This window comes from Liolophura sinensis, chromosome 9 (assembly GCF_032854445.1).
Source record: "Liolophura sinensis isolate JHLJ2023 chromosome 9, CUHK_Ljap_v2, whole genome shotgun sequence".
Classification (NCBI taxonomy): domain Eukaryota; kingdom Metazoa; phylum Mollusca; class Polyplacophora; order Chitonida; family Chitonidae; genus Liolophura; species Liolophura sinensis.
This window is the reverse complement of record NC_088303.1, coordinates 7,973,090-7,987,678: the sequence shown is the minus strand read 5'-3', so window position 1 is coordinate 7,987,678 and position 14,589 is coordinate 7,973,090. Positions and strand designations below refer to the sequence as shown.

Below are 14,589 nucleotides of genomic sequence, written 5' to 3'. Positions count from 1 at the left end.
GCCGGAGAAAAATCGGAATCCCTCCGGATATAGAACTGTCGATAGTAAACAGAAGGTTTCCCCATCTACCCACGTGCCAGCTTCTGTAGCAACAACAACATCAGCAGAGTGTCAAACTTGTTGCTTTTGGAACCCATGTAATGTCATTTTTGCGTGGAAAATCCACGATTTGATTTCACAGAACATGGGCAAGAAAACTAAGACAGAAAAAAAGGGAAAGGGTAAAGAGAAAACAGCGGCGAAAACGGAGAAGAAAGCTGACAAGCGAGCCAAGAAGGAACTTGCTGAGAAAGGGGAGGTAAGTAGGCCTAAATAAAATAGTTGTAGTATAGAACAGTAAAGCTTCTCATGACCCCCCCCCCCCCCCACTTCTCGAATGTTCATTCCAAAAGGCGGATTATTCAGTGAACTGACGTCATATGCTCTACCCAGCATCAACATAAACTTTACCACACCAACTCTGTGTTCAACCTTGTACATGCGATTACAAGTCAGACATGTAGCACAATTCTATGGCTAGCCCTAAAATTGTTCTAATCGATCGATTTATTTATTTGTTTGGTATTTGAACATAATTATAACTTAAAACTAATGGATTATTATTTATTTGATTGGTGTTTTATGCCCGGGGAAAACCCAACAACCATGAGCAGGTTGCTGCCTGACCTTCCCATGTATGTCTGGAGAGGAAGGTGGCATGAAGTTGTCTTGGGCTCACATTGACTGCATTGGTTCCTGGGATGTGTAGATCATTGTACCGGTACTGCGCTGGCACACTAACCACCTCGGCCACTGCTCAAATCCAGCCATTAAACCGTATATATGCCAAATACGGCCTCTTACACATGTATATATGTAAGAAGTAAAGGTATGAAACTACTTTTGACCAGCCCCACACAACATGTGCAAAATTCAAGCAAGAAATCTTTTAACCTCCAACTCTTCCTGTCGTTTCTCTACCTGGGTCTATTATTGGATTGTATGCACCGTTAGTATTTCCAAATCAGTTGTATTTTGTGCCAGTGGCACTTATAAGCATGAGACCAAATAAGGTTCAAGATCTGCAGTATTGGTGCTTCATTGGCTTCCCACAGACCTTCCCCCACACAGTAGGGAAGGAAACCAGTATTATGGCAAGAGGAAAACGGGCAGAACCCGGGGGAATAATAAACTTTAGAACAATTAATGATTTAACAATTACATTTAGGTCAATCCACATTTTGTCTACCAAATGACTTTTGCTGTACACATACCTTTCACATCTCGTAATTAGGATGCAAGTTTCTGTCATTTAGACTTGGCAAGAACTTTCACGTTTGTGGAGCTGTTGAACTAAGATCAGGTTCGGTATAATAAATAGTCATAATAAGCAAAATATTACTCAGAGTGTACCGCTATTTTGTGTTTCAGTTTGTTTTGTTTCTTTCATTTTGTAGGAGGACATTGAAAAGCTCATTGCTGAGTTTCAGGAACAAGATAAGAAGAGAGTTCAGGTTGTTGAAGAAAAATGCGCTCCACCATCACCAAGGTATAAGCTGTTATGGAAAACACTGACTACTGACACTCTTGTCACAAGCCGGGTCAGGTCATAACAAACACTTTAACAGTGGTATTTGCTGCTTCTCCCTTGGCTCTCAGCACTGGGAGGTTCAAGAAAGGAAACATGACTGGTTGGCCTCATGTCAGTATAATGTGACCGGGTGGCGTCAGTATAATGTGACTGGGTGGGATGTCATGCCTAGTGTCTTTGGCATGATATTTCAGTGGCGGCACTTTGGCAGCATGGACTCGCCACAAGACACAATATAAGTACACACATCTAATGACCCCTCGTTGTCATATGACTAAAAATGTATGATGTTAACCCCAAGCATGCATACGTTCTTGTCACAAGCAAAGTAATCTTTCTGGTTTGTCTTACTTGTTTGATAAGTCGGTCACCTGTGTTTTGTGACCCCCATGTTGTCCCACAAGCAAATACACATGTGGAAGCTCACTCAATGTGTCTGCCAGAGGAACTGTTAGCATGGTTAGTGGGAAAGTCACAAGGGGATGGAGTTAACACTCACTGTTCATTTCTCTCCTTGGGCTAATTTGCTAATTAGTTTATAAACTTAATGGGAACGGTTATTGAAAACATCCAGTTTTTAGCTTGCCTGTAGAAAGTAGATATTGGCTTAGCCTTTGTCATACCCATAGTGCAGTCAAACAGGCAAAGCAGTGTTAATGTAAATTTTAGGGGTGGTAACGTCAAACGTACTGCAGGTAATGAACTCAACTTTAAAATGATACCAGTGGGTTTTCTTTTAATACTTTTGCATGGATTGCAGTATGAGATAAAAATAGAAATCAATTGCGTAAGAGTTCAAGCTCAGCTCATGCTGTCTTCTCTCTGGCCATACGTGGGAAGGTCTTGCAGCAACCTGAGGATGGCCGTGAGTTTCCCCCTGAGATAGCTTAGTTTTCTCACACCATAATGGCCAACGTTGTATAAGTGAGATTTTCTTGAGTACAACATAAAACACCAATCAAATAAATAAATTTAACTCTGTTTTTTTTAAATACATTAATTTTTCCACTCTTAGATCAAACATGACGCTGACGGCTCACCCAGACAAGGACGAGCTGATTATGTTTGGAGGGGAGTACTTCACTGGGAACAAGGTAACAACCTATAGGTATTTGTTCTCTAGTTAAACTGGTTAGTTTTTAGTGAGCAAGCATTGAGTGGACAGCTAGCTGTATGGGGCTATGTTCACATAGAAATATAGCCCTATGTTGGAACACTGGCTGGACAACTGGCTCTGTGGGGCTGTGTTTGTGTAGAAATGTAGCCCTATTTGTAAGAATTGGCTGGACAGCCAGGTCCATGAGGCTACAGGTATGTTTATATAGAAAAGTAGCCCTATAAGCAAGCATTGGCTGAACAGCCAGCTCCATATGGGTACATGTATGTTTATGTAGAAATGTAGCCCTATATGCAAGCATTGGCTGGGCAGCCAGCTCTGTGGGGCTATGCTTATGTAGAAATGTAGCCCTATATTCAAGCATTGGCTGAACAGCCGGCTCCATGGGTCTGCGTGTATGTTTATGTAGAAATGTGGCCCTATATGCAAGCATTGGCTGGACAGCTAGCTCTGTGGGACTATGCTTATGTAGAAATGTAGCCCTATATTCAAGCATTGGCTGAACAGTCAGCTCCATGGGTCTACATGTATGTTTATGTAGAAATGTGGCCCTATATGCAAGCATTGGCTGGACAGCTAGCTCTGTGGGACTATGCTTATGTAGAAATGTAGCCCTATATTCAAGCATTGGCTGAACAGTCAGCTCCATGGGTCTGCGTGTATGTTTATGTAGAAATGTAGCCCTATATGCAAGCATTGGCTGGACAGCTAGCTCTGTGGGACTATGCTTATGTAGAAATGTAGCCCTATATTCAAGCATTGGCTGAACAGCCGGCTCCATGGTCCATGCGTGTATGTTTATGCAGAAATGTAGCCCTATATGCAAGCATTGGCTGGACAGCTAGCTCTGTGGGACTATGCTTATGTAGAAATGTAGCCCTATATGCAAACATTGGCTGGACAGCTAGTCCTGTGGGGCTACATGTATGTTTATGTCTACAGACATGTAGTCCTATATGCAAGCATTGGCTGAACAGCTAGCTTTGTGGGGCTACATGTATGTTTATGTCTACAGACATGTAGTCCTATATGCAAGCATTGGCTGAACAGCTAGCTCTGTGGGGCTACATGTATGTTTATGTCTACAGACATGTAGCCCTATATGCAAGCATTGGCTGAACAGCCAGCTCCATGGGTCTGCGTGTATGTTTCTGTAGAAATGTAGCCCTATATGCAAGCATTGGCTGGACAGCTAGTTCTGTGGGGCTATGTTTATGTAGAAATGTAGCCCTGTATGCAAGCATGGGCTGGACAGCCAGCTCCATGGGTCTAGATGTATGTTTATGTAGAAATGTGGCCCTATATGTTGACATAACCTGCACACTTTGGTGTTCAATGTGCTGTCTTCAATCTATCCTTAACTTCTGCATGACATGGCATTTTGTAATCACTTTCCCCATCTGATCCAGGAGACATGTATTACAAGTATGTTATTTGATTTTGCAGATGCACATGTACAATGACCTGCTATTTTATAATATAAAGAAGAATGAGTGGCTGAAGATGACAGCTCCAAATGCCCCTCCGCCGAGAAGTTCTCACCAGGTTTGTTATTGATCGTTTTGTCTTCAGTACACATGCTTGATGATGGTTGTAATGCATGTACATTATAACTGAAATGCATGTACATTTTTGATGTATTATGTAATGTATGTACATTATGGCTACAATGCTACAATAGATTATGGATATAATACAGGTGCATTGTGGATATTGTTCATATATATTATGACTATAATGTGTGTGGATCATGGCTGGATCGAAAAGTTTGCCAGTAACTGGCCAAAGGTTGGTGGTTTATCTATAGCACTCCTGTTTCCGCCAACCACAAGACTGGCTTTGTATATGAAAATGTCACATAAATAAACAATCAAGTTGTCTGTGGTTGACTCAACGGAATTGATGAAAGTAATGTATAGCTGTCAGAAGACAGTATGTCTAACTTTCTTCCTAATTTTCATTGTCTGGGCTCTTAGATTTGTGATGAATATTTAAAGAAAATCTGCAAGAGGTTGACTTGATGTGGTTTGGTTCAGACTTCTGCCACTTTGTCTTCAGCTAAAGATATGATAACAATAGTCAGCCACTCATTTTTGATCATTTTGAAGTCCTTGTTTCCAAATTAATATTTTCCTTTTCAGGCAGTGGGTTTGAGCCAAGGAGGGGGTCAGTTGTGGGTGTTTGGAGGAGAGTTCTCTAGCCCCACCCAGTCACAGTTCTATCACTACAAAGACCTGTGGGTGTTCCATTTGAGAGAGAAGCGATGGGAGAAAGTCAAGTGAGTCCTTCAGACTAATATCAGGTTCAGAGTTTTGCTTGTTACAGGACTTTCCAGTGCGTTTAGTATACTGAAGTCCAGGCCCTAGTAGTTCATATCATAGCAGTTAGGTTGAGGAAGAAGTGTGTACCTTTTAAGTGTTTTATTCACGTTGGTATTTCTTCCTTTACAGCTAAGGGCCATAATGTGTAAGACATTGATACTGTGCTCATTATTATCATGAACATAGCACCATAGAGGTATCAAGGTATATGTCTGTCAGCAGTTATTTTCTTGCCTCTCTATCTGTCAGCAACTTAAAGTGAAAAGTTAGTGCACAGATTTTAAAGACATTTGGTCCTGGACTAAGGTCCGGGCCACAGTATTTGGGCACAGGTTGGTCTTAGGCTGAGGACCAGTCCACAACATTTGTCCACAGGTTGGTCTTGGGCTGAGGACCAGTTCACAACATTTGGTGCACGTGTCGGTCTTGGGCTGAGGACCAGTCCACAACATTTGCGCACAGGTTGGTCTTGAGTTAAAGACATTTTGTGCACAGATTACAAATGCATGACATTTCACCAGTAATCTGAATCCAGATCCAAGATTTTTTAAAAACTGATTCTGCATTATTAAGATATTAAGTTACATCTTTTGTCCTTTTGTCATAAGTGATTAGCACTCCATGAGTGCCTTCCAGTTTCTAATTTGTTTGATGTTTATTTTGCATTGATTGTATGAATATTTTTTGTTTGTTTTTTTTTCATATACCAGTTCTCCTGGAGGTCCATCCTCTCGTAGTGGACATCGTATGGTCAGCTTGAAGAAACATCTTTTTGTCTTTGGTGGTTTCCATGACAATATTCGGTAGGACACATATAATTGGAATAAAAATTAGTTTGTAGCACAATTAAATGTGGCACAAATAATGTGTTGAAATGAAATAATGTTTGATTGGTGGAATATGTGCTTATCTGAATAGCAGTTATAGACATTTGTCAGGATTGCTCTGCTCATGAAGCTGGGTGGAAGAAGACTCCTGTTTTGTAGCAGTTTTAGTGTTGCTGTAAAGCATCACGTGACGGGACCAAGATTCTAGACCTTACATGTACATAAAAAGTTGTACATGTGAATGGTTGAATAGGCATACAATAAAAAAATTCGAAAGAGAATTCCTCAATACTTTTGTCACATAAGGACCAATAGTCTGATATCTGTGCAGCATTAAGTTTTATGTTCGGTGGCCTAATTGTGAGAACGTCCGTCTCGAAGTCGGGAGAGCTGGGTTATACGAAAGATTTTAAAAATGCTACTTCTTGCTCAGCACTGAGAGGCTAGAGCAAAGAAACAGGACTGGTTAGCCCAGTGTCAGTATAATGTGACTGTGTGGGGCCTCATGTCAGGTGTCTTCAGCATGAGACTTCAGTGACGGCAGCACTTTGGCAGCATGGACTCATCCTGCTACAAGAATACGCAGTATATATACACACATCTAATCATCATATACTCCTCGTCATCATATGAGTTAAAAATTGTTAAGTACGGCGTTAAGCCCCAAGCATTCATTCGTTCTCTCTCCCCAGGGATTACAAGTACTTCAGTGACGTGTACATGTTCAGCCTGGACACATACTCCTGGACTAAGCTTGACGTGTCAGGGGTAGGCCCCTCCCCTCGCTCTGCCTGTCAGATGGCCGTCCTCCCAGAGCTGCGGAGAATGTACGTGTTAGGTGGTTACAGTAAAGAGAAGGTGAAGAAAGACGTGGATAAGGGTATCGTGCATTCTGACCTCTTCTGCCTAATGCCTGAAGGTCAGTTGTTACCAGAAGCTAACTAAACCTGTCCTGTCGGGTGTGAGACTGGATATTACCTACATCATGGCAGCCTGCAGTGGAATGAGTCATCCATTGCAAAGAAACAAACAAACAAGAAAAAAAATGAAATATATTACCTTCAAATAAAAACAAAAGAAGACTTCAAAAATCTGTGATGATAATATTTGTGTTTTCTCTCACATGGCGTCATTCCATTAGGAAGCCAAGCTGAAATTCAATAGAAGCATTTTTTGTCTGGTAGACTGATAAATTCCATTCGTTTAAATGTTGGACTTGACCAAAATTGTTGAAATGAAATAATGCATGTTTGATAGCTGGGATAGGTCCTGATGTGTGTGCATATATCTGTTGTAAACATTTCTCAGAACAGTTTCGCTCATCAATCTTGGCAGAAAAATACTCCTGTTTTGTTGCAACTTTAGTGTTAGTGTAAATTATTTTGACAGGACAGGAAAAATTTTAGAACCTGCTAACATTTTACAGGTGGTAATTTACCAGAAAATGGTGTAAAAGATAAAGCTTTGCCACGGTTCAGGTTGCTCATGTTGATGCACACATAATATGATATTTCACCTAATGTTTGCCAGTTAAAAATACATCTTTAGAAGCATATAAAGCCTTTGAAATCACACTTTTGATGCCACACTATTTTTCTGCACTTCACAGACACCCCTAAAATGGCAGTATAAATGAATCAGTCAATCAATCAGAACCAAGCAAATTGTGCTACCTGAAATATTTAGGTGAAATACAGTATCAGTGAAAGAACCAAATGTCTTAATTAGCGCATGATTGTATGAAAAACAAAAATGTTTTTTACTTGTCAATAATGAATTCTGTCTTTTGTGCATAATGCAACTGCAGGCAGAAAAACACAGGACGATTTGCTGCCGGCCAAGTGGAAGTGGCAAGCTGTGAGCCAGTCTGGTGCTCGCCCCTCGCCTCGCTGTGGAATGAGCTGGGCTGTCATCTCTGGGAACAGGGCACTGGCTTATGGAGGTGTTCATGATGAAGTGAGACATTTTCCTCCTTTCTTTTTTATGTTATTCATTGATTCTTATTTGACACCATACCGATACTCGAGAATTTTTCACTTACCCCTAAATGACCATAAAATTCGTCCTTTAATAACTTTTGTGATTTTGAGAGTTCTGTTGATTTTAGGAAGGTGTTTTCAGGTTAACTTGGAATATAGTATGATATTCTACTGGAAAATTGTCCTCTCCGGCCGTACTTGAGAAGGTCTGACACCAACCTGCGGATGGTCGTGGGTTTCACCTACCATAATGCTGGCTGTCGTCGTATAAGTGAAATATTCTTGAGTACGGTGTAAAACACCTATCAAATAAATAAATAAATAAATAAATAAATACTGGAAAATTGTAAGTTCCAGCACCAAAACTTATATTTATATAATACTTATAACTTTCTGAAAAAAATTTTTAGGTCATTTTAGGCTATGTGATGGTGGGCCAATTGTCCTCACATTTGATGTACAGATATGTGCGCCATATTGGTGATATCAGCAAACATTAGACGCCATAAACAATCGCACAAGCATTATTGGACGCTTATTGTCATTAAGACACTTTTGGGGGGGTGAATTTTGAAGGCAGGTACAACAATTCCTGCTGAATGGTGACAGTTATCTGCAGCTTCCAGGTGTGTTTTCTCTGCCTGTTTATAGGGAAAACTCGTGTATTTCTTTTCTCGTCATGACTGAAAAATGTGTGAAATTGTTGGTGTTGTTGTTGTAGGAAGACGGCGATGAGGATCTGCAAGGAGTATTTTATGATGAACTTTACTGTGTGGACATAGGCAAGGGAAAATGGTTTGACGGTGTGCTCAGGTGAGTTTTTCTGTTTGATTAAGAACTTTCATTGCAGTTTATCTTCTGTCGTGAGTGTTATACTGAAACAAAGAAGGACCACACAGGAAACCACTAACCTGATATCTGGAAAATGTAAAAAGTTGTTCATGTAGATGTAATGCAAAATCTCGAAGATTAATTCATTTTGATCTTTTATGTACATGGATATCACACCTGATTACATCTGTACATGGATTGGATCTAGCTTTATGCCAAGTACACACATAAGTTTATAATTTGTAGGATAGGTGAAGTGCTTTCCTTCAGCTTTTATGAACTTATTTGCCTGGTGGTTTGCATAAAGAGAATAACAGATACATGAAAACATAATACAAAATAAAGAGAATGATTTTAAGAAACATGAAGAAAAGTATGCCAAAAAATGAGAAAAAATGTCTATTTTCAGGCCTATGTTATATTTCATAATAATCCATCTATTTTATATATATTTTCTGTCAGTGGTCTGAAATATTTGGAAAAGACGTCATCACTGAAGGTATTGGGAACTACCCCTCCCCCCTCCTTCCTCAACAATGTTGTTTTGCCATTTTTCACAGTTGACACAGGCTACTTAATTTCTAGCTGGACTGCTGGGGTCTTACGATAACTGTGCTTTAAAGCCATTTTAAAGCCATTTTAAAGCCCCAAGTAGAAATCTGCTAAATTCTTTTGTAGTTTTATATCTTAGGACACATTATATACTTTTGACGAAATAAAAACCAAGCATGTGTCCTTTCAAGTTTCAAAAAAACAAAAAAAAAAAACAAAGAAGGAAGGAAATACAAACAAATCAAAGAAAATGAAACTTGTAAAGACAGAGCAAAGTGTATATGCATTTAAAATGTTCTTCTTTTGATAAGGGGAAAGAAAGAGGTTACAGTAAAGAAAAAAAGAAGGAAAGTGAAAGAGGAAAAGGCAGGCATGGTAGAAGATGATGGTGCAGAAGAGTATGAAGAAGTGGATAGCGAAGACGAGGTCAATATGCAGGTTCCAGAGGAGGGCATTGAGAACTTGAATATCGCTAGTGAAGAGGGTAATCCCTCAGAAACTTTGGACACATGTCAGGAAAGAATTCCAGCGGATGGAAGAGAGACAACGTTTGATGACGGTGTGTTTAAAGTCACTCTTGGAACTGGAAGCAGTACAAATGCAGGGGAAGAAAGTGTGGCTGATATTAAGAGGACTGCCTCAGATATGGATGTGGATGTTTTCACGCCAAGTGCACGCATGAATGCTCTGTTAGCAGTGAAGAACGGTGTATTGTACATGTACGGGGGGATATATGAGGAAGGAGACAAACAGGTGACTTTGTCCGACATGTACTCATTAGACACCCATCGTCTGGATGAGTGGAAGATACTGATAGAGCAGGATATTAAGGAACAGGTAAGAGTCAGCCAAACTACATGTAGGCTCCAGTCCTCACAAATATACCCACACCCTGTATACAGTAAAACCCTGTATGAGATTGCTCTGATATTATGTGGGAGAATATTGTTCTCTGAAGTAAAAAAAAATACTGATACAGTTACCTGAAAAATGCCCAGGCTCGCAGTACATTGTCAATAAATCTGGGGCCCATTTGGACATGGAAATACTCGTTTGAAGTAGTATTTGTGGTAAATTTGTGACGGATGGAAAAGGAACAGGGCTGACTGAAAAATTATTACCATAATAATAATTTTGGTCTCAAATGTGTCTCAAAACAAACTTTTAAGACAACTGCATCAGATTTTAAAATGAAGTTTGCTGTGACCTTTCTAAGATCAGTTGAGCTCTAAGAATCAGGCATGATGACATAATTAATATGAGTAATTAAGTCATCAACAAAATTTTAGGTGTTGTACAGTATTACTTTGTAGTACTCAATGTAACAATGTATTTTTTCAGTTCACTCATCAACCAAAGTACTATGAAAGTCATCAAGAAATATAGTGTTTAAGGAATCAGAAAGTGTTTCATGCCAGTGAAATATTTGCGGCCAGTTAATGCTATACACTGTGTCATCAGATGAAGCTGTGGATAATGGCAGTGTTATACAACTGTCAAATATTTCTGTAACACCGCTTTCACTGACTACATTTAGATTACTGCCATCAATGCAGAAGCTCAAATGTAGCCATACTCGCTTCCTCTCCAGGCTCATGTGGGAATATCTTCCAGCAACCTGCGGATGGTCATGGGTTTACATGTTCATACTTTTAGCAGTTTACATGTTTGTACATGTACAGTTTACATGTTCATAAATGTAGCACTTTACATGTTCATACATGTAGTAATTTACATGTTCATACATGTTGGTTCATACATGTAGCAGTTTACATGTTCATACATGTAGCAGTTTACATGTTCATACATGTTCAAACATGTTGCAGTTTACATGTTCGCACATGTAGCAGTTTACATGATTGTACATGTTGCAGTTTACATCTTCATACATGTTGCAGTTAACATGTTTATATGTTTGCACATGTTGCAGTTTACACGTTCGTACATGTAGCAGTTTACATGTTTGTACATGTTGCAGTTTACATGTTCATACATGTTGTAATTTATATGTTCATACATGTTGCAGTTTACTTGTGTACATGTTTGTACATATTGCAGTTTACATGTTCATACATGTAGCAGTTTACATGTTTGTACGTGTAGCAGTTTACATGTTCATACATGTAGCAGTTTACATGTTCGTACATGTTCATATGTGTAGCAGTTTACATGTTCATACATGTAGCAGTTTACATGTTTGCAAATGTTGCAGTTTACATGTTCGTGCATGTTGCAGTTTACATGTTCAAACATGTTGCAGTTTACATGTTCATACAAGTAGCAGTTTACACGCTCATACATGTTGGTTCATACTTGTAGCAGTTTACATGTTCAAAAATGTAGCAGTTTACATGTTCATACGTGTTCGTACGTTTAGCAGTTTACATGTTTGTACATGTTGCAGTTTACATGTTTGCACATGTTGCAGTTTACATGTTCATACATGTTGCAGTTTACATCTTCATACATGTAGCAGTTGACATGTTCATACATGTACAGTTTACATGTTTCTACAGGTAGCAGTTTAGATGTTCATACATGTAGCAGTTTACGTGTTCATACATGTTGCAGTTTATATGTTCGTACATGTAGCAGTTTACAGTTTAGATGTTCATACATGTAGCAGTTTAGATGTTCGTACATGTAGCATTTTACATGTTCGTACATGTAACAGTTTACATGTTCATACATGTTATTATATTAGTATAACGGGAGCGGGGGGAGGCCTCCATGGCTCAGTTGGTTAGCATGCTAGAGCAGCGGTTGCCATGAGTTCAAGTCCAGCTCATGCTGTCTTCCTCTCCGGCCGTACGTGGGAAGGTCTCCCAGCAACCTGCGAATGGTCAAGGGTTTCCCAACTGACTCTGCCCATTCGACAGCTGCCCTGTCGTATAAAGTGAAATATGCTTGAGTATGCTGTAAAACACCAGTCAGATAAATAAATAAATTAATCTAATGATCTCACTATTATTTATTACATTTTACAGGTGTGGGAAGAATCTGACTCATCAGATGAAGAGGGAGGTGGAGCTAAGGCTATGGAGGGTGTGCCTGGAGAAAGTGAAGAAAGTGATGATGGTAAGATTTCATTGGCAGATGTCAAGGTGTTTCAGTGCTGTTTATGCTAATATTATTATAACTCTGTTGAAAGCAGCTGCCTGTTGGGACATGAAGTGGGGTAAAGGGCACACTGTTAACAAAAAATGGGACAATTGACAGAAAACTTGCAGTTGATTTGAAGAACATCTATAGTGTAGTAAATCAACTCCTGTCGGTCTTCAAACCTTACAATGTTATTTCACATTTACGTTGACCATTACACTGCAAGGTTATTACACCATCACATCAGACTTCAGCATGTCATTTCACTATTACATCAAATTTCACAGTGACATCAGACTTCACAGTGGCATTTCACAATCACATCAAACCTCACAGTGGCATTTCACTATCATATCACAACTTCACAGTGTACACACAGTGATGTTATTACACAATCATAAAGGGGTCCAGGGCCGATTTCACAAAACCTTTTCTGACAAAATTTGAAAGTTTATGCGAAAAGTTTATCTCAGAGCTCATTTTTAGGTCTTTAAAATTTTGTACCCTGCATCAGTGTTGTCTAAAGACAAATGTGTCAAAATTTCAGCATCATGTACTAAAAACTGAGCATTGAACAATTTTAACTTTTGAAAGGGCTATGTAAAGTCGGCTCTAGGACTGGTTGTCCCAGTGTCAGTGTAGTTTGACTGGGTGGGACATCGCGTCTGGTGTTTTCAGCATGATACTTCAGTGGCAGCAGCACTTTAGTGGCATGGCCTAACTTTGCTACAAGAAGACACAGTATATGTACTCACCTAATTACTCCTTCTGGTCATATGAAAAAGAAGGTAAAACCCAAAGCATACATACATACACAATCATAACATCTCTCAGTGCATCCACACTGATTTTATTTGGTAATTGGCACTGATCTCTTGGTTTTTTTTTTTTGAAGGCGTGGTCGTGATATTCTCTATGTCATAGGTAAGGATGTAGATAGATGATAATTTATTGAAATACTTCTATTTTTCTGTTGTTATCAGAATCAGATGGGGACATGGAATTAACATTTGAAGAAGCTATTCCACCAGACACTGGAGAACCGCTGGCCACATATTTCTCGCGGACTGAACAATACTGGCTGGAACAAGCTCAGCTATTCTCAGATGCAGAAAAACTAGACTTGAATTTGAAGCACCGCAAGCAGCTGGCTTTGGATTTATGTCAGAGTTATATGAAGAAACTGACTGCATAAATAACATTCATGTTTCTTGTTATTTTTTTTATTAATTTACTTGCAGCAAGCAACCAGTAACATTGAAAGTAGAATGTGGTCTTACTCTGGTGCTTACAATTGCAAACTTAAAATGCACTTCCTCTGTGTTGGTCCGTGTTACTTGGACTTGACACCTGTTAAGGTATTGCCCTTAACTATGTATTGTATGAAAGGATGCAGTGAAAGAAGATATCCTTGAATAATTTGGATTTCTCAGTGTGAAATCATTTGATATTGCCTGCATTGCCGGCAAGATTGCATAGTGTGATAAAAAAAAAATTTTTGGTGAGTGTTACGGCTAGCCTGTTTAAACTGGTACTATGTCGTGGCATCACCATTAGGACTCACAGGCCGTTGGTTCAGCCTTGTCCCCAGGCATGGCATTGTCGAGGTTGCCCTGCCTGCAGTTTTCTTGGAGACCTTGATGGCAGTAAGCAGTGTACATAGCTTCAATAACCTTTCATGTAGTCTTGCATGAAGTATAATGGGTTCTAATTATCTCCCACCAAAACTTCACGGGCTGTGTATTTTGTCACTTGTTTTTAACTGTTAATGATGTTGGTGGCTCAGAGTAGCTACATGTAAACTACCATTAAAACTACCCTTGTTCACACTTCGCTTCACACGACGTATGAAGAAAAAGATTGTTGTCCCGTTCTTTCTTTCTTTTTCTTGGATTCCAAGGTGTTTTTAACATTTTTCAGGTCATAACCTCACCAAGTCACAATGCTGACTTTTATCGTGTTTCCTCACTGAATTAGCATGTCAAAAATGTCGAAATCGACAGTCCATCTGGTTACAGTGTACTGACACCGGGCTGGCCAGTTTTTGGTAAAACTTTTATACAGTGTATGCCAAGCACCGCCGGAGGGAATTACCAAACTTGACAATTTTATAAAGTATAGTTTTTATCCCTTAACACAGCACAGAAATTCAACTGAATTCCCGGCTCTCATAAAGGCTAGTTGCAAGTTTCAGAAAATCATTGGGATCTCCCACTGAATGAAAAAAACGACCACAAGTTAGGCTGCACGGTATTTAATTAAAAACTGAAAATTATTCCATCGCTATCGC

At 39.4% G+C, this 14,589-nt stretch overlaps 1 protein-coding gene across 1 annotated transcript; it reads left to right on the top strand.

Moving 5' to 3' along the window:
• Window positions 1-40: 40 nt before the first annotated feature.
• On the top strand, window positions 41-14,111 carry LOC135475124 (kelch domain-containing protein 4-like). Its single transcript, XM_064754879.1, has 12 exons — window positions 41-298; window positions 1,437-1,528; window positions 2,586-2,664; window positions 4,134-4,232; window positions 4,829-4,965; window positions 5,719-5,811; window positions 6,528-6,754; window positions 7,643-7,791; window positions 8,536-8,627; window positions 9,509-10,034; window positions 12,185-12,275; window positions 13,283-14,111. The coding sequence occupies exons 1-12, from the start codon at window positions 185-187 to the stop codon at window positions 13,492-13,494; spliced, it is 1,911 nt and encodes a 636-aa protein (XP_064610949.1). The 5' UTR covers window positions 41-184; the 3' UTR covers window positions 13,495-14,111.
• Window positions 14,112-14,589: the final 478 nt, after the last annotated feature.